The 20,599-nt window shown below is 45.2% G+C and overlaps 1 protein-coding gene across 2 annotated transcripts in view; it reads right to left on the minus strand.

Annotated features, from left to right (window-relative positions):
- The window catches only part of SPNS2 (sphingolipid transporter 2), a 132,408-nt gene extending 112,063 nt beyond the window's left edge, over positions 1 to 20,345 (minus strand). For both annotated transcript variants that reach the window (XR_004755367.1, XM_035343310.1), the window contains exon 1: positions 19,934 to 20,345. Coding sequence is in view for 1 of the 2 variants with exons in the window: in XM_035343310.1 (XP_035199201.1) it covers positions 19,934 to 20,234 (301 nt within the window). In the remaining variant the exon portion in view is untranslated. The remainder of the gene's footprint in view (positions 1 to 19,933) is intronic.
- Between the last annotated feature and the right edge of the window lie 254 nt (positions 20,346 to 20,599).

A 20,599-nucleotide genomic window follows, 5' to 3' on the forward strand; every position in this document is an offset into this window, starting at 1 on the left:
TAAGGCCACTTATTGGTGTGGGGAGAAAGAGAATATTCACCTCAGGCAAGCCATGCTAAGATGCTGCAAAAAGAAAAGACTGCATAAAACAACTATAGACATAGAGCCTGCTGTGTGCCGGAGGCATAATACATCTCCATTCAGATGAATTGTGCAATCGAGAAGGGGAGAAAACCTGTAGAAATTGCTTTGAAAACAAAAAGTGTTTCTGCAGAGCCATCGTCAGGTTTGCTTGTCAGATCAGATGCCTTTTTTGTGCTCCATTCAAACACAAAGAAAATGCTTGAAGAAAATTGCTGGCGCTGATATTTGCACCCTTCACATGCACAGCTGGAGTGAAAGTTCTGCTGGTGTGGAGCAACAGCATGAACAAAATAGTCCAAAAACTAAGGAGAGTCCTACCTGCAAGAACTATTTAAACATATTTTATTTCTTGATTTCCTACTCCATGCTAATAAGCCTTATGCTTATATCATTTTTAAGCATGTATTTTTACACCAAGGAGCAGTATTTTTACATTAAGGAGCAGGATTTCAGAACTGCCATCTCTCATCGGTTTGTTCACCCTTGTGATATTTGGTGCTCTCCTTACACAGCTGTTACTGCTGTTACTGAATCCTGTAAGACCTAACTCTTCAAAAATCTTGTGCTTGTGCAGAAAATCCCCCGAACAGAAATAAACAGGCTCCAAAACCTGAACACGCTTCAATCTCACCAAAATGCACTTGTTTATAAACTTCATGGCAAACTTGAAAGGCCTACTCATCACTGTGGCCACAGCTGCAGCAATTATTATCTGTAGGGTGTACGTTTCTGATAGACTCCACCAGAGCTGCCCCTCCTCTTCATTTTAATTTATTTTTACAAACAAGTGATTCCTAGTACAGTTAGCACAGACATAACACAACAAGGCCTCTGGTTAACAGAGCCAAACAAAAGGAGAACGCAAGAAAACAATGTATTGCTTCTGTCATTCTGACACGTCTTTGACCAGGCAATACCCCTCTTTTTCATAAAACTGGTAAGAAAGAAGCCCCACTCCTGTAAAGAGAAATATATATATATATATATCTACTTTCTGCTTTGCTACCAAAATAATACTATGGCTATCTGATTAAGGGATGAGTCGTCTGTTTGGTTTTTGTTTTGTTTTGTTTCTTTCCTTCTTCTGCCTCCCACAAAAGTTTAATTGCTTCATCTTGCTTATTTGATGAGGGCAGTGTCCCAGTCCCCTGTTTATTCCCGTCTGCACACCCTGCTGTGCCTACCTGCTCCTGCTCCATCTGCCAAAACAGCCACTGGTGTGGCCATGGCCACAGCTACAGGGGAGAAAAAGCACCTGGAAGGGAAAGCGCTGGTGGTGTACGTATGGTTTATTTTAGTTTCTCCTCCCTGCAGAAAATAGTAGCTACTTTACCTTCTCAGGAAAAATTAGCAGTGCTACTGCTTACAAATATTCCAGTAGACCTTCAGAGAAGACCAAGCACATCTTATTTCAACAGAGGCTGGTCCAAATGCTCGCCTCCGTTGTTCCAGCTAGCGACAGCCTAGTTCCAGGGGCTCCTAAAGTGCTTTGAGTTGCATCAATTTCCTCTCCAAGTCCTTCATCTTAATTGATATGCCCTGAACTATACCATTAATTTCTGTCAAAGTAGAGGTATTTAAATGCAATCCCTCATCATTTTTTTTTTTTTTTTACTTAAAAGCCCTTCTCTTCCTCTTCCCCTTTGCACGCACACTCACTGTCTCACTCCTGCATAATGCAGGGAAGTCTTCATGTTTTAACACACACCAACAGCAGCTGCAAACAAGAGGTGCGAAAGGAAATTAGCTATGCACGCCAACTCATTCACAAACGAGCTGCATATTCATTTGCAGGAGCACGGTGCTTTGCCACACTGGAAAGCGCCTGCCAAACACAAGGCAGCGAGCAGAGCAGCCGTGTTTCCCTGGCAGCTTGAAAACAACCGGAGCAGGTAGATGGAAGATATCTTTGTTGCTCTGAGCAGCCATTTCTGGATCCACCTATTCCAATTGCTGTCCTCGGCTTCCAAACAGAAGGCAGAGCTCAACAACATTGTCATCACCAATGCTATGACATTACTAATTAACTAATCTACTGAACCATTGTGAGTATTGATTATAATCATAGAATCACTGAATGGTTTGGGTTGGAAGGGACCTTCAAGATTACCTAATTTCAAGCCCTGCCATGAGCAGGGACACCTCCCACCAGCCCAGGCTGCCCAAAGCCCCATCCAGCCTGGCTTTGAGCACCATCTGCCCATGTAAAAAGTCACCCTCCACCTTATTTATATATATATATTGAAAAAAAAGCCCCATTGTGGCCTTTTAGAGGAGGTCTCCCTTCTCTTCTCCAGGCTGAATAACCCCAACTCCCCCAGCCTATCTTCATAAGAGGTGCTCCAGCCCCTTGATCACCTTTGTGGCCCCCTCTGTGCTCATTCTATGTCCCTGTCTTTCTTTTGCTGGGGACGCCAGTTTGTGGAGTTCTTGGCAGCCTTGCTGCACTAGGTGGGAAAGCAGAGCTGGAGAGGCTGTGCCCAGCTACCCAGGCGCATGCTGCAGGTCTGCAGGACGGCCACGCTCTGGGACAGCAGCTGCCCGTGCTTTTTACATGTTTGTGCTGAAGTCCCCTGGCTGAGCCCCCTCCCCATCGTCTTTCTGTTTGCAGCCCTGTTTCCAGCACCACTTTCAGGGGTCCAGCAGTGTCAAAATGCACAGTGACTGCTGCAATAGGATCCACTCTGTGCAATGTAAGCAGAAAAGCTTCATGGCAGTGTCAGAAACCTAGCTTGAGCTCTCTGTTCCTTTTTCAACTTACCCTTTTTGTTACACAGGAAAAAAGGAGGCAAATACTGATCCAGTCATAGAGTAGAAACACCGTGCAACTGCCCCTTTATTCACACTAACATGAACAGATTTCAGCCCAGCTGTTTTTCTTACAAACCGTCTTCCCATTACTACTTGGATGAAGATAAAATTTCCTTTCTAAAACTTTTCAACCCAAAATAAACATTCCTCCTTCACAATCAAACGCTTTGATACGTACCCACTACTAAACATTTCATGGCACGTTTGAAAAATAAATGGTTGCAGCCTATCAAGTAGAGCACTTTGCTTAAATTACACACTTTTCTTTCATAAAATTACACAATGTGGTTTTGCTTTCTTGCTGTACACTGACTGCACAGAAGCGCACTGCAGCACTGTTACTGCTGCTGCACCATGGAAGCATCCTGCAAACGGTACAGGCCCACTCTGCTGCAACATGTAAAACAATCTAGAACCTCGTCAATTTGTTCAGAAGCACGGGTAACAGTGGTCAGCCTTATTGGTAGAGGCTATGCCTATTGCACGGAAGGAAGGAGCAGTGAAGGAATTGGTGCACATTGCACAGATGATGCATGTCGCATGCAGAGAGCTCAGGCCTCCCAGCCCTCGTTGTCATTACTCGTTTGCACAGAACAGAGCACAACAGAGCCCTTAATTGCAATTTCTAACTGGAAATGATACATAATTAGTGTATAACCAAAAGGATTTCCCCAGGCACTTCAGATTTAAGAAGCTTCCGTAACTACTTTAGTAGGCACCAAAACTCCAATCCAGAGCTGGGCAGAAATATCAAGATATCAAGTCAAAATATCTAGAACTTGAAGTATCTCTGTCCTGCAAGATAGACTTTCATCCACAGCTTAGGTTACATCACAAGCTCTTGGAAATCTAGTTTTGTTGACAGCATTTATTTGTCATGTCCTCTTTCCTGAGACATCCATACTAAGGCTATCAGTTTAACAACAGTTTTATCAAGGGGAAGCCCAGAGGATACTCTTAATGTAAAAAACAAACTAAGAATAAGGTTTCATTTCTAAGTGCTCTTAAAAAAAAATAAAAATAAAATAAACAGAGATGAAAACCAACTCAAATGATGAAAACCAGATGAAAGTGCAACTCAGATCCATCTCTCCTTTCATCTTGGCATTTCAAGTTTTCAGGCATTACAATAAATGATGTATTTTTTCAGTTTATGTCATAACAATTAAACATATGGCCTAGAATAAGGGACTGGGTGCTAGCTGAAACTCAAAATATGCAGTTAGTGCTTTCAAACCAGCCAAAGGCTTACAGCAGAATGTGAGCCTTTCACTTGCTGGTTGGAATTAAAGAGCAGAGCATCTGGGAAAGCCCTGGATTTTGCACAGCAGTAGCATTTGATCTCACATTTTGAAGTGTCCTACAACAGGACAGCCTGGTTCTCTGGCCTGCCCTCCTTATGGATGCCCACACCACTAAAAACACAGACTTCTCCTCCAGCCAACAGGAAATGCAAGTACCTTCTTTAGACACACAGGAGGCACCTCCTATACCTTCCACTCCCCAAGAGGCAAAAGTCTCCACCTAGATTAAGCAGAAAAAGACCATGCAGAGGGATTTAAGTCATTCAAAATTCCAACTCAGAAAGAGCTGCCAGTGGCCAACATTTCTAAGGGCAAAATTACAGCATTTGGGAATTACAGATCTGCAGACAAACCAGCAATTTGTGAGGAATTCAAGTCACCAAGAGCGACAAATTAGGACCACAATGCAAACAAAATTAGATAGTCTCCTTTTAACCTCATCTCTATTTTAAGGGCTTTTTTTAAAAAAAAAAAAAAAAAAAAAAAACTTTTTCTATTTGTTGTTTGTCTTATTAAAGTCTCTGCGAAATTGGGCTGAGAGCAACTGTTTAGAAAACAAGTTTCTCCATAATTTAATCTCATTACCTTAGGCTGTGTGAAATTATGCCCATGTGTGTGCAAGGAGGTTCCTCTCAGCAAATTTAATGCAGCGACAGAGTCACGCAGCAAAGACAAAACTCAGCAGCAACATGAAAATTTCTGTAATCTTTCTAAGTGCTCAGCTTGAGAGAAGGATGCCAGCTGTGGGATATAAACATATTTCAGGTTTCCCTGTATGATGGCTCTTCTCTCCAGCTGGGGACATGGCTGGAGTCTGAAGGCAACTCTTTCCCAGGGCGACTCTTGCTCATCTACATGTCAGTAGACCACACTGTGTGGAAACAAAGACCATACCAAGCCTCCCCTTCTCCATCCAGTAATAATGAAATCACACAACAGCATCTTTAAAACCATGCCCGCTCCTTTCCATAATTACTCTAACAGTCTGCCTTAGCACTGCCTCTCAGCCCTTTCTCCAAAGGAGAAACCAAAACCTTAAGGAGAAGGAGGAAACGGCTCATCTGCTGAACACAATGTTCGGAAACGTGAGGTGAACGTTCCTCACCAAAGCGAGATGAATGTTCCCACCCGAGCACAAAGAAAGGGCTCATATTTCATCTATTGTCCATTGTTTGAACTTGCTTATACATAAGGAACTACATTTAGCAATCACCAAGGGGAGATATTTAGCAGCTAGACTCATGTTTTTAACAGACAATAACAGAAACAAGGCGGCAGGCCCCACCAGTACGCTCCAGCTCTGGTACAGGGGTTCCCCTCTGGGGGCACAGGTACCTCTGCAACCCCCACAGAGGAATTTGCGATATCCACCACCCAAATGAAGGCATCACAGCAAAATTATCCCTGGTGAGGGGGCTGCAGCAACAAACCCCAACATAAACCAACTGCTGCGGTTCGCTGAGCAGAAAGTTCCCCCTCGGGAAGTTCTTCCACACAGTAATGAGTAAATGATTTTAACAAGAGGAAAAGAGCGGACACAGACTGCGTGGAGCCAAAGAATTCTGGATAGAAAGAAGTGAATACTTTGAAATGAAAGGTATTGAAATGAGACACCTTCATGACATAGGGAAACACCTGTAGGTAATGATGGAGGAAATGGTTTCCAACTTCAACACTGAGAAAGTGTTGGCTGCTGGGGCTCTAAGGGCTTCCTCAGGCAGTGGCAGGCATGACAGAAGGACCTGTGCAGTCACACAATGATAGAACATCCCGAGTTGGAAGGGACCCACAAGGATCATCGAGTCCAACCCCTGGCACCACACAGGTCTACCCAAGAATTCAGACCATATGACTGAGAGCTCAGCCCAAATGCCTCCTAAACTCCAACAGGCCTGGTGCCACGACTGCGTCCCTGGGGAGCCTGTTCCGGCTCCCCTTCGGTGAAGAACTCCTTTCTGATATCCAGCCTGAATTTCCCCCGTCGCACAGCCCGAAGGCCATTCACACCCATGGGCTGCTGCCCCTCGCTCCTGCCCAGAGTGCACACACAGGCGTGTCTGGCTCACGGGGCCCTGTGTGGGCAGCGGCAGCAGCCCTACACCCCACAGACAGCACGTGGTCCACAAGGAGCAGAGACAGCAAGACAGACCTTACCAACTTACAGAGAATTTCAAAATCTGCAGCGTGCCATGAGTGGCTGTCTCAGATCACCCGGCATCCTCACACAGCTATCGCTTGACACCAGTTGCTGGTGACTTGGGCTGCTGCCGCTCTTTATGTATTTAACAGAAACCTCGTAACAGTGCCCTTTCTAGTGTTCCTTACACGTGCTGAAAGCACTGTTCAGCTGGACCCTGTAAAAATATAATGCAGCGTGTTTATGGACAAAGACAAGCTTTAGAAGACTGGCAAGTACAGAAGTGTCCTTAAAACTCTTAATTGAGATAGAAGGAACAGGGACCACTTATCAGCACAGGCTGCTGGCAGGCAAGGTCGGATCAGTAGCCAGTAAAGGCAGGTGCAAATGATGAAATCTGCAAGCAAGCTCTGAAGGGACTGCCTGCCTTCTAACAGAGGGGCTCTTCTCTGCTGGGGCTGGTGCCACTGCTTCATTTGATTACACACAAGTGACAGCCTGGGGGAGGGAAAGAAGGAAATAAAGAGCAAGGACCCTCCAGGCACCCATGCTGAACGTTAAGGGCCCATGCAGCTGCGTGCTCAGCAGCAGGGGCTCTGAGCAGTGGTCCACAGCGAAATTACAGGGGGATCAGACAGCTGACATGGCATGATCGCCCAGTAGACAACAAATTACTTGCTTTCCCCTCAGCAAACCACATGCCACATAGCAATTTTGACTGGAAACACACTATCCCAGATTTAAAGGCAAACTAATGTTTTCAGAGAAATACAGAGCAGGAGAGGCTGGAATCTGGTAGTGAGCACACCAGCACACACAGAGACTGACACGCTTTGTCCATAACACTTGCAGATGCTAACAACTCTTGTATTACCTGGCTTTTTAAGAGCTGCCACAAGCCTCTTTTTGAGCTGTAACTGCCAGCTGCATGTACCCAAAGTGTGTTCTTGCTTCCTTCGGTCCTGAAATCCTATGGGAGAGCTCTGAGGCTGTTTCTTTAAGGGATGGATCAATTCAGCCTCTGCTGGCTCAAAATTAAACAAAAACAAAAAAACCTCACCACAGTCTAGGATCTGGTCCTCCATACTAAACCCAGGAAGATCCTAAAGAAGAACATTGCTCTTGTCAAGATATTTAGGCACAACAACAACAACAACAACAACAACAAAAAAAGAAAACCTACCTTAAAATTGTCGTGACGCTACCTACTGGAGTCTAAATTACACTTTCAAAATTACATGTATTAATATCTAAAGTGTGTAATTATAAAAGAGCAAGTATATTTTAGAACCACCATACTTAGTTTTATAAGTTTTTTTTGTTTGTTTTTTGTTTTTTAATAGAAACTTTCTGCATGACTGTAATATCTATATTTTAGTCTCTTGCCTTTACAGCTCAACACCAGCAAAGGAAAATGGAGTCAATGTGTTCAACTGGAAGCTGCAAAACAGTAATCCTCTATAAGATTTCAATTTCACTAATTTAATAAAATAAAAAAAAAAAAAAAAAAAAAAGTGAAAGCAAACCTTATTCATACATAGGAAAAACTGAAAATGGTGTGAAAATGGTGGAAAAGCTGTGCTGCTGGTAGACTTTCACCATCTTCCTTTGCTACAGCACAATTTACACATGAAAAAAAAAAAAAAAAAAAAAAAGTATGTCTTTGTTTTAATCTACCATGAAAAATGAAAGGCTGAAAAACATTTGTTTTGGCAGCCAGAAGTGTGATTGATGAAATTTAGAAACAGGTGAATTATCGGATCAGTGATTTCAGTCTACTAACTTGTGATGTCCGCACCACGACCGATCCTACCTGTTGGCTTCTGGCAGCCAGGCAGAGCCCAGGGGCTGAGTATCCATGGCCAGGCAGCCAGACCGAGCTCTCCAAAGGCTCAGCTAGTTCTGCGCACACGTCTCTCACTTCAGACAGCAGTTGCATAAGAAATCTCTCCCACTCAAGACTGAAACAGCTTACAGCTCAGTTGCACAAGTCTTGGAGTGAATAAAAACAAATATTGTCCGGTTACCGAGTCCAGTAATTACTAAATGGTGATGAATGTATTTCATATTCACATGGAAAATGTGAAGGGAGAGTGCAATAAAGCACAAATAAATATCTAAATCAAGAAGGTTAAATCCTAATTCAGCCTGTATTAGGTGTGCTTACAGCTAGAAACCTCTTTCCAGCCACTCACATAACTTGCCTTTTTATTCAAGAAGCCTGGTACTAACACAGCTCTACTGCTAATTTATTCTGAGGAAGTAAAGTGACTTTCAGTGATGCAAGTGTTTTAAGAGTACATTTTTGAGGCAAATGTAAGCTTGTGATCAGGCACTCAGTTTTTGACATTTACACCATTATATATTTTAACATGATTTTGAAAGTTATTATGAATACATTACGAATTACTGATAAGGGAGAGAAAAAAACAATTTTAACATGAACAGCGAAAAGCAGAGCAGAAGTGATTCACCTCCCTGTTCTTCAGCTACTGCTGCAATCCCTCTCAAGCCATGGTCCAAAAAACTGATAGCTTTGGAGGCTTTGTAACAAGTTAAAATTCACCAACTGCACTATAAATAGCTGCCAAAAATGGGCCTTATTTTCACATGCATCTTAGCACACCTTTAATGATAAAGGTAATTTTAATCCTTCTTGGAAGCCTGTTTTAGCAAAACAGCTTAAAAACTGTTTTTAAAACCACATTTGACTTAAGCATGGCATGAGAGGCTCAGACACTGTGGAAGGGCAAGGCGCAATGACTCAACAAATGTGTTTGGACTGGAAGTGAGCTCCAAGAAGTGCAGCTGTTCACTCTGCACAGCACCTCTAACTGCTGGGACTTACAGGTTTATTTCTCCAAGAAAGATGCCCCCCCAGCTTCGAGCACAACCCAAAAATTATTTCAGCAAGTAGTGAAAGGTCTGCCCAGCTTCATGGCTGTTGATGCAAGTCTCAAAGAGTGCACTGGCTTACAGAAACAGGCACTTACCTAACTCAAAAAATAGCTGCGCGTGGTGTCCTTTATGCCAAGCTGAAATTTGCCAACATGCAAGAGGTGCAATTTATGCCCAGCTAAAAATAGGGGTTTTCTGAAGGAAACGGCAAGCGACTAAGTTTCAACTGCGTTACCAAGCCTCTGTTGTAATGAAATAGGAAAGAGCAGTAAACTCACTATTTGATATATATGACGTCTATGAAATGCATTTTGTGGATTTTTTCAATGTTTCTGAACAGTTCAAAGTGCACCACGGAGCTGGCAAACGCACCGCAGCACATGAGGGAACTGCTGCACAGTGCTCGTGAGCATCCAGCATCTGCATGCATATAAAGACGCAAATTAAATGAACACATTGGTAAATGAAATGAAGTTTGTTATTCCCTCAGCAGCTAAGGAATGCTGTTGGGGAGAAAGGCAGGATGAAAGGGCAGAGAGGGCTAGTGGGCAAGTGCCCAGCCTTTGCCCAGAGCTATCACCCAACAACTTCACGCTGTGACCCACGACTCAAGGTTTTTTTATTAGAGATTATGCGATTGTTTATGCAGACTGCATGGAAGCACAAGCGAACACAACACCAGGATCCCTCTCATTTAGGGGAAAAATCATTTTCTCCTTTGTATTAATACTGTTTGGAAGAAAACAAACAAAAAATCCCACACTGTTCAGTGGCCATTGCTTAATTGCCTGTCATCAGAAGCTCAGGAATCGCAGCACATTGTTGTTACAGCTAAAATCAACAGTTGGAAATTGGCACCTTAGTATTTTCCATACCCTATTATGGGAAAGCCATCATGGAGAGATCAGTGGTTGCCCTTCCAAGCACTATTACCTGGGTACTGTGTTTGGTAGTTCTGAGTCACAAATTCCTTTAAAATTGCAAAGGGGAAAAAAAGAGTCTTATCTGCTGATTCTATCACAATGCAGTGCTTTTGTCCTTCCCTTCCCCATCAGAAAAGAGACTAACACATCCAAGACAGAGCTGATCAGGAACTGTCAGCTCTAATCAGAGCACTGTAGCTGTCAGTCACCAGTGGCCCGTGGGTATTTTGTTTCCTGAATATATAAAAGATTGTTATCCTGAAAGTTAGTCAGCATTTCTGGCTGCTGGATGGAATAACAAGACCATTATAGGTGTTTTGACAGTCGTATAGCTGCAGCAGTATTTGAGCTCTAATAGCTTAACACACAAACACATGCAATGACAGCTCTTTAGGAACCGCATTGGTGTGTTAGGAAAAAAAAAAAAATGAAGAAATCATTTTTCTATATTGCAAAGTTTGTTTCCTAACTTACACAGCTGCCATTTATTAATAGTGTTGCAATTCTATACTAATTATTATTTAGCACTGACAATATGCTTGGAACTGCACAAAATTAGTCCCTGCCCCACACACCTCAAGCAGTCCTGAGCGAGTGTCCCAGAACCAGCACCCCCTACCCCGAGCTGCCCCATTACTTAAAGCCCGGACGGCCGCGGAGCTTGGTCGGCTGGTGCCACGTCAGGGTATTCGGCTCGAGCTGCTGCCATGCTGCAGGGGTCCAGCTGGGATATGGGTTACAATAGGAGAATAGGGGCTGTTGGAGAAGACAACCCAACACTAACAGCAATAAAAAACTGAGAATCCAGTATCCCATAGGAAAAAAAAAAAAAAAAAAAAAAAAAAGGCACCAATATCCTGTTATAGTCACACATTTTCAAATTTAAAAAAAAAAATAATAATAATTTTCAAATGAGAAATTTCTCACTGAAGAGGAATACAGCAAGACCAAACAGCTGTTTCTAAGCTTCCCAAACTGCACACCAGGCAGCAAAACTGTGCTAAAGCAACTCCATACGCCAGCAAAAAAGCACAACATCCAAGGTCATCACTATGACACAGGCACAGATCATGAAATGCAGAGGTGACAGACAGAAGAAAGCAAAAATTGCATGTCCCCAACAGGGCATGACCCCCCCTTTTTGGGATCTGCCATGTTTTGTTGGTATTCTCTCCCAAAGGATCTCCTCTCTGGAATGAAAATATGCAGAGTGCAGATCACAGGACAGACACAGGAATCAAAGCAAACCTGCAGGTAAGTTTAATTCAAGCCCTGCAGGCTCCACACAGCCCGGAGTCCTGTCGCCTGTCAGTTCACCCACTCTTGTTGTTTCCATTTTGCCAAGAACACAGGGCTCACATTCTACGGCAGAACAATGTGTTTCTAATACAACTCAAGAAAATTGAAAGCTATGAAACAGAAATAATTAACTGTGTTCTGTTATTTACTTAATCATGGACAAAAGCCTGAACAAGGAATAAAATGGATTAGAGCAGTTTTGGCTCAACACAGCCTTAAAATAAAAATAAAAAAACACCATCACATGCCAAGGCTGAAGGGATTTTCATTCCACCATGTGGTTCTCTCATTCTGCCAGCCAAGCTCCAAGCTGCTACTGCAGCTTTTCTCTGTATAGTCCCGATCTTCTCCCTGCGCTGCTCTGATCAGCCACTGCAGTTGCTGGCCACAAGCAGAAGCATAGGCAAGGTATTAAAAAAAAAAAAAAAAAGCCTGTAGGAGATGATTCTGTTTACCAACAACATAAGAATGGTATATTCATACTGCTGCATTTAGGTATGGCAAGACATAAAGCTGAATTTTACTTCTGTCTGCTTTCTTTCTGTCCCTTCTCCTCAGGGAAAGTTGTTCCTTGATTTTCAGTTGTGATAGAAAATCTGCAGTTCTGCAGCGGGGTGACTGGCACATGTTCTCTCAAAAACAAAGTACAGGTGGGAGCTGAAACATCACCCTCACCACCTTGTTTGTTGTTGCATTTTTATATCTTGAGAGACAACATGCTGGTTGTCTTGTGTGGAGGCTTTCATGAAACACACTGAATCATGAAGAGTGGGAAGAGAGCAGCACAGAGCCCACCGAATGAAACCTTCAGCCTCTCCTGACTGGGAATAGTCCAAAGTGATGACCCCCAGAGCGAAGGACCTGCATCCCATCCGGGATCCCTTACATTCTCACTTTCCTGATTATTTATACTGCTGTAAAACCAGAAGCAGGGAAACTCGTATTCCCTCCCTTTCACTTCCTCTCTCTGCAACCCTACAGAAATAGCTGGGTTACACAAGACAAACACCCACAAAACAACAATGCAAGCAAATGTGTCAAAACAAGAAAACGTGAAAAAGAATGAGATGCCTACTGCATACGCCAATTCTAAGTACAGTATTCGTTCAGTCTATACATAGCATGCCAATCTATTTTAATAGTACCAAACTCAAAGGGAGGTTTTCTAGTAGTCATAAATCAGAACTAAGGGGCTTGGTTTTACTTTGTTGTTGAGCTTTTGTTTTTGTTTTGCCCATACATGTCTCAGATGTGCTTCTTGACTTTCAGACCAAGATTTTCAGACATGTTCACCAATAATACAGTTTTCATGAGAAGCCCGTGCCACGTTCTATACCCAAACCTCTCTAGAAACCAGCAGGAGTTGCTCACATCACTGCACCTCTTTGGGCTGTGAGCCCAAGACCACCCTGCTTAACTCCCATTAACTTCCACGTCCCCTGAGGCATTTCACAGGTCCTTCATAGAACTGATTTTGAACATACATTATTTTTTCTCTGGAACACTCAACACCCTACACGCATGGCACCAATTTCCAGAAAATTCAGCTAGAAAGATGTCATCCTCCATCTCCCATTTCCCATGGACATGTTCATGCTTTTTGCTGTGATGTTCATCATGTTTGGTAGACATTGCTTGCAAACACCTGCTGAATGCTTCCATGGCCTTCCCTCAAATCCCTCCCCGGTCTCTGGCTGTGCTGCCTACCAGAAGGGCATACCAGCTTCTCTGCTGGGGCTCCTTATGCTAGCCTCTCCTGTGTCTCATCTCCCTCAGGCTCCTCCATCTGTGGCCTACTGCCCTCTGATATCTCTCAACTGTGGTGGCTTCACACCGATAGCTAGCTGAGCTCCACCACTGCCCCTCCTCTACAGAACAAGAGGAGAAGATATGATGAAAAGAAAGCTCAGAGGCTGAGATAAAGACAGGGAGATCACTCACCAGTTACCACCATGGGCAGAGCAGACTCAGCAAAGGGAGATCAATGCAATTTATTGCCTACAGATAACAGAGTAGAGCGGTGAGAACTAAGAGCACCTCTCCACCATCTGCCCTCACCATTCCTTTCCCCCGAGCAGTGCTGGGGAACTGGGGGCTGCGTTCAGTTCCTGACACTTTGTCTCTGCCGTTCCTTCACGGTCACTCTGCCCCTGCTCCACATGGGGTCTGGGGGCTTCCCACAGGCAGCAGCTCTTCAAAAACTGTTCCCACATGGGTCTGAATCCATCCTTCAGGAGCAAACTGCTCCAGTACGGGTCCCCCACAGGCGGCAGCTCCCCCCAGACCCCCTGCTCCTGCAGGGGCTCTCCATGGGCCGCAGCCTCCTCCAGGCCACATCCACCTGCTCCACCGGGGGCTCCTCCCCGGGCTGCAGCGTGGAGATCTGCTCCGTGTGGGATCCCTGGGCTGCAGGGGGACAGCCTGCTCCACCAGGGGCCTCTCCACAGGCCGCAGGGGAACTGCTGCTGTGTGCCTGGAGCACCTCCTGCACTACCCTTGGGGGCTGCAGGGCCGGTCCTCTTCGTGCTCTCACTCCTCTCTCCAGCTGCTGTCATGCAGCAGTTTTTTCCCTTTTTGCTCTCCCAGAGGCACAACCAACATCTCTTACAGGCTCATCTCTGGCCAGCAGCAGGTCCGTTTTAGATTTGGCTCTGATCTGACATGGGGCAGCTGCTGGGCTCTGCTCCCAGACGCCAGCCCTGCAGCTCCTCTGCTACCAAAACCTAGCCACCTAAGCCCAAAACACTGATGCATGTGGATGATAAGTACCGTGGGTGTATTGTCTCGTTCAGCAGGAGCTGCACTCCAGGGTCCTCATCTATAATTAGTACACGTAAAGCAATGATGATGCCAACAAGCAACTCAGCAAAAGTTCTGATCTCCAAAGTTCTTAATTTCTATCTGTAAAATAAAACTGTGGTTTCCCACTGCATCTCCTGAATAGGTGTCACAAACCCTTATTAGCAGAACCTTTATTATAAAGAACCTCAAGATCTTTACAAACTTTGATTCAGGCAACACTTTATCACACCGTATTTCAGTCATAAGTTCCCCTGCACTACGGTGTCACCATCTCTAAAGATATAAAGCAAGAGCTCTGGACTTCCATATTACGGCAAAGTCACTGTCTTTTAACAATGTCTGCTGAACATGGTGCTCTACCATGCTACCTGGTGTGCAGTTTAGAGGCTTCTGGTGTACTGTCAACGAGAAGTAATAAAAAGTAAATATATGATAAATGGGGACATCTGAAAACAAGTTGACTGATGGAATTTAACCATATTATAGCTTGGCATGGTATTTGAAAAGTCCTGGAGGAATGATTACAGAATTCCTACACCTTTGACCAGAGAAGCTTCTCCACACAGCTTCTAATATTGACAGTCTCAGAGATCAAGAGACTAATAAGATCATCACATTCTTAAGAATGCACTGAATATTTATGAGGACCTTAACTCCATGTAATAAAGCCCATATTCACTGACTGTGAATGCTTGGATGCTTTAGGGATAAAATAAATCAACAGGCATAAAAGAGGATCTCAGAGGCAAACAGGAAAATCTGCACATAATAACAAAGATAGTAACTATCTGGCAAATCTACATCACAAGGAAGAAAAATACTATGATTAAACATAATAAGACTTCACTTGAAATGTAAAATACTCAGGAACAAATCCTGCCAACTCGCATAAGAACCAGCAAACAGGAAGTAGCTGACGATGCAGTAAAGCACAGGGAAAAGACAACATTAGAGAACCAGATGCTACTACACAGTCTTTGCCGTCGTGCTGCAGAGTGATTTCTATTGCTTGTTTCTGAAGTGTGTGAGTTTCAGTCCTCCCAGTTTTTGTTCACAGTGCAGTGCTTCTTGAATTCTGAGCCAGAAACAGGTGCCCAAGCAAAAAAAAATACTGTTGTTCTTTGCAAATTCTTGTGTCTATGAGCTACTGACACCACTGGCTCAAGCATCCTTTCCTAGCGTTTGCCAGCATTGCACTCCTTCCACAGCTGAATCCTAGGTAATGGCAAGACTGAGATTAGCTCCACTAGATAAAAAACGAAGAGCTTGCACTGCCACTTAATGGTTTCCCCCCTGAAACTATAAGCACTGAGCATAGTCTTGTTACAGTCGGGATAAGGGGCTCCCTTTATCCCACTACATGTATGAGACCTTAGACTGCACTAAGACCATTCAGTATGAAACATGAATAATATTTATTCAGTCTAAGATTTCACACATTAAGGTAATAGATTACAATTGCAAACGTGAACTCACAAATTACAGAAAGCAGTTTTGCCTCATAAACTCCTGAATGTCTTGGCATTTGGAGTTAGTTTTGAACCCTTCCTAACCCTTCAGTTATAGCTTGTACTACATAGTTTTAAACTTGACTTTCAACTTTCAGTAATCATTTGCATGTGTGTGTATCTTCAAAGAATGGTATTTGCAACTATGTGTTGTAATGGGAGGCTAATTAACACAAATATGGTTATTAGCAAGTTACAGACATTTACAAGACAAAAACACCAGACCAAAGCCGATGGCTTACTGCGTCACAGGGACAGAGAATCTCAAGGATGGACTCGTCCCAGCCAAGACTCTGCCACTAACTACATTACCATGGGCAAATCGCCGACACTCTACAACTCTTCCCCTTCTGTAGTGGGACAGTAAAACTCATTTACTTTGCTGGGGAGTTCTCTGGCTTAATTAAATCATTACCTTTAAATTAAAGGCACTACAGAAATGCCAGGAAGTAGCGTCTGAATTAGAAGGTGGAGGTGACACCCTAAATGAAGCAAGACTATTTTCATCGTCAACAGCAGGCACAGTAAAAGGTCATTCGTGGCATAATTGCGAAACCGCATTCCAAGCTTCTGAAGGTAAGATGACTTTTCCCAAAACTTCATTAAGGAAGAGGATATTTCCCAGCATCACTAGATGGCTGAAATGCTATAGTGTCACAGGTAATCTACGAGGATTTCATAACTGCTAATCTTCCCTTTTCCTTATTTTTTGTTTTTCTAATAGCAACAAAATATCACGGCTCTTTGAAGGAATGCTCTTTCCACAGGCAACTGTTTTCAGTATGATCAAAGACCTATTAAGAAAATTGCAGAGGATCATTTCCCTTCAAGTCAGTAACGTTCAGCACTGTTTTCAATCTTTTCTTTATAAGAGCCAGAGTAGAGGCACTCCCACATGTTGTCTGGGAGAGCTTCTCCCAAATATCATTATATTCTAATATTCCCCACTCACAGTGGGAATTCTCAGCTCTGCACCAACATTAGGACGTTACTGAAAGATTCAATATTACTATTCAGGCTTTTTATTTTTGAAAGTATTGGAAGAAACTTATTCTTAAACCATAAGAAATAGGACGGCCCTCAGCAGAGGCCCAGTTTTACTGCATATTCCCAAAAGAGCCTCAACTCAGTGTCAGGTGTGAAGCTGTACGTGTCCCACATCTCCAGCTGCACTCCAGGTTTGTCACGGAACGTCCCAGATACCAAAAGGCACATCCCGTCCCAGACATCTTTCACCTGTAATGGGACATCTTTGAAACCAGAACTAGGGAAGCAGGTACCGGCTTCTTTCTTTCCGGAACCGAAAAAGATTACCCCAAAACAACTCACTAAACACAATCTTTGCATTCAGAAATAAGAACGTAAACACCAAGCAACACCGCATTTGCCGTCCACCTTTTAGCAATGAGGAGTAAGACGTGCCATGGGAGAGGGCAGTCTCCAATTTATTTCTGTTACATAAAATCTCCCTGCACTGACTGGATGCGCATTATCTACATTCTGTGTGGTTTAGTTAGAAAATAGTAGAAGATGCTCTGAGAATTACATCTGCAACAAAGAATTCCACAGTTCATCATCTTTTCTAAAGGTGATGACTTTGACTACATATATATCTGCTTTAAAAACATGCGTCTGTGACCAGGGAGACCAAAACAGCTGCAAATTAAGTTTTAAAATAAGACAGAAGGTATACTTTTAGCATCATGGCCAAACAACCAGGTTCTCTGCGCATGTCTGTCAGTCAGCTGCCTACTGACCACTTTGGGGCATTTCAGGAAGAAGTCCTAAAGTTTTCCTTTAAAAAAAGAGAAAAAAAATGGGTAGAGGACTCTTACAGGACACCAAGAGAAAGGTTAATGACAAAGGTCGACTCTTATTTGACCTCAGAGAACCCACAGCAGGGAGCATCCTGGAGACACAAGCCCCCAGGAACCAGTTTCCATTGGTACCGCCGCTCCCGAACACTTTTTCTGGATGGAGCTGGAACCAGGAATTAACACAGTTCTCACAGCAGGTCACTGGCCTTAGGTGAGTCTAACTTCTCATGCTACTTCCCCTGCCGTAATGTGGCTAGTGTTAAAGCACCTTATTACGCTGCTGCAACAATTCATATCTGCAACGTACTTTGAAGGTCTGAAGAGTTGTGTTCACTAATTATTACCTGTCTTGAGACACGAAATGAATATTCAAAGTGCTAGCTTGATTCATATGCAAGTGCACGTCACATAAGTATGTGGTATGCACCGAGACTCAACAAATAAAAGCAAAGATTGCTTTTAAAGAAGACTTCATTATGAAGTCAGCTTTGAGCACAAAAATATATAATTGTATTACCACAACTCTTCTATTAGACCAGATTTAAATTGTTCCTTGTTTCAGATTAGCACTTTATAAAACATCAGTTTGAAAAACAAATACAAACCAGCAGAAGACAAATAGGTCGTGCAAAACTTGGTTCTGCCCCCAGCTGTCCCTAAAGGGAAAGTCTGATGTTGGAGATCTCATAACCTTTGCTATCAAGCTGAAAGCTAGCAGATGAGTTCCACGGGGCGGTTACTGGGTACTGCCAAACCAGAGCTTACCCTAGAAATACTGTAGCGCTGGTGATGCTACATCCCAGCAGGCAGGCATTTTTATCCTCTCTTTGGTCAGGCACTTTTCAGCCTTCCCACAAATGAAGAAGCTTCTCCCCTCCCCTGCCAGAGCATCCCACGTATTCTGTACTTGAAGAGAAAAAATGAGATGACAGAACTGTTGCTCAAAGTAACATAACAAACAGGTGAATAAGATAATGATTTAAATACATATATATAAATAGCCTGTGCATGCGTGATGGGGGATAGCTTCCTGGAAAGGTACCTTTCTGTGCATGGAAGGAAAATGGTGCTTCGTGGTCAGTCTCCGCACTAGAGATTCCTATTTGAGGGTGAGGGAGCAAACTACAATTTCCTCGCCTAATAACAGAGCAATGCTGGATCATCAGGCTTCCTCCCGTAATATGCTGAGGACCAAATGACTGCTTGGTACCTCCCAAGACTGGGCCTTTGCATTTCCAGAAGGAGCAAGCCCTGTCTAAATATCATAACAAAAAGCCACAACAACATTCAGCTAAATTTTCATTCTAACCCTTTCCACTTTGCTACCACAAACAGAACCAAACCATCCTGGCCAACTTACGCTGACAGCAACGACTGGATTTGTATCCCTTGCACCCTACTGCTGCCCTACAAACATATTTCAATGCAGCATAAACAAATACGCTGATTTGCTTAACACCACATCGAGTCCTAGCGATTAAAATATGTATATGCATAGAGCAAAATTTATACATGCGCAGACGCATTTGTAAGCTCCGAAGACAGAAATTATCGGTATTGCCAAACGCAGAATATGCATTATAGTTAATTACACGAGACAGTTGAGTGCCGCCAAGCCTACTTCATTTCTAATTAGAAAAACTTCAGCGATCGTTTTCTTCCCCGCTGCTATCGCCTGACAGGAATAAACGAGGAATCCCCTCTAGGGACTGTGCAGCGCATCCTGACACGCGTTGGTTTCCAAACCCCGGCTCGCAGCAGCGCTAGGCGCTGGGGCACGCAGCGCCCGGCTCGCCCTTCGCTGCCGGCTCGAAGAAGAGGCGCCCCGCAAGGTGCAGCGCTACGTCCCAGCACCCATCCCAGTGCTGGTGGCACCTGCTTGCCGGGTCCGTGGGGCAGAGACCCTTCTGGAGAAGGGGGTTTGCTTTGGCATGGCTTGCACCCCCTTTTCTTGGGGGCTGCGTTTCCCCAGTGGCTGCTGCCACCTGGACTGGGGATGCTGCGGGCACCCCACCGCCCCTCGAGCATCTCTGTCGGCGCTGCCCGAGGAAGCACCGCTCGCTTCCCCCGTGCCAAGCCCGGACAAACAAAGGACTCCTCCTTTTATTTCCCATAAAATTAAAGCAAACCAGAGAACAATACCACGGGGGCCTCACAATGGGCGCCGCTGCAGCCCGCCTCACCCTAACCCACACCAGGGCGAAACGGAGCCCGGATCCCTGCAACCCAAGCGGGGACCGAGCCCCGCTTCAACCGGGGACCGACCCCAAACCCTCAAACGCCACCCGGGGACCCCAGCCAGGAGCCCCCCACGGCGGGGAAAGCAGCGGGGAGGCCGCGCTGCCCTCACCTGCCACCGTGTACCGGTCCAGGTAGTTGAGCACGTTGCCCACGCTGAGGATGCCGGCGGCCGCCACGCGTGCCCGGCCGAGGCTCGGTGCCTTGCGACGGGCTGCGGGGCGCTCGGGCGGCGGGTTCATGCTGCCCGACAGCGTCTGCACCTCGCCCTCCGCTCCCCGGCCGCAGCAGCCTCGCTCGCCCTCTTCTTCCTCCTCTTCCTCCTCCTCCTCCTCTTCCTCGTCACCGGCTCGGAGCCGCCCGCCGCAAGCCGGGCTGCTGCCGGAGGAGCCGTCGCTTTCCAGGCACATCATGGGGCTGCGGGAGGCAGCGCCGCGGAGCCTCCAGCGCGGAGCCGCCGCCGCCGCCGAGCCTCCGCCGCCTCAGCGCCGCATCCCGCGGCCGCCCCAGCCCCAGCCCCTGCCCGCGGGACCGGCGGCCGCCGCCTGACAGCCGGGGGCGGGGCCGGGCAGAGAGGGGGCGGGGCGGGATGTGGCTCCGCCCACTGCCCCCCCCCCCCCGGTCCTGTCAGGGGTTGGGGTTTGGCGGGGAGGGCAGAGGGGGTTCTCCTCAGGGACCCCCGGGGATATGGGGGCACATGGGGAGCTCGGCAGGGTGGGAGGGAAGGGGCTGGGCACGGTTCAGTGGTGGGCTCAGATAATGGGTGTCCCAGATCCAG

This window comes from Oxyura jamaicensis, chromosome 19 (genome assembly GCF_011077185.1).
Source record: "Oxyura jamaicensis isolate SHBP4307 breed ruddy duck chromosome 19, BPBGC_Ojam_1.0, whole genome shotgun sequence".
In the NCBI taxonomy this organism is placed as follows: Eukaryota; Metazoa; Chordata; class Aves; order Anseriformes; family Anatidae; genus Oxyura; species Oxyura jamaicensis.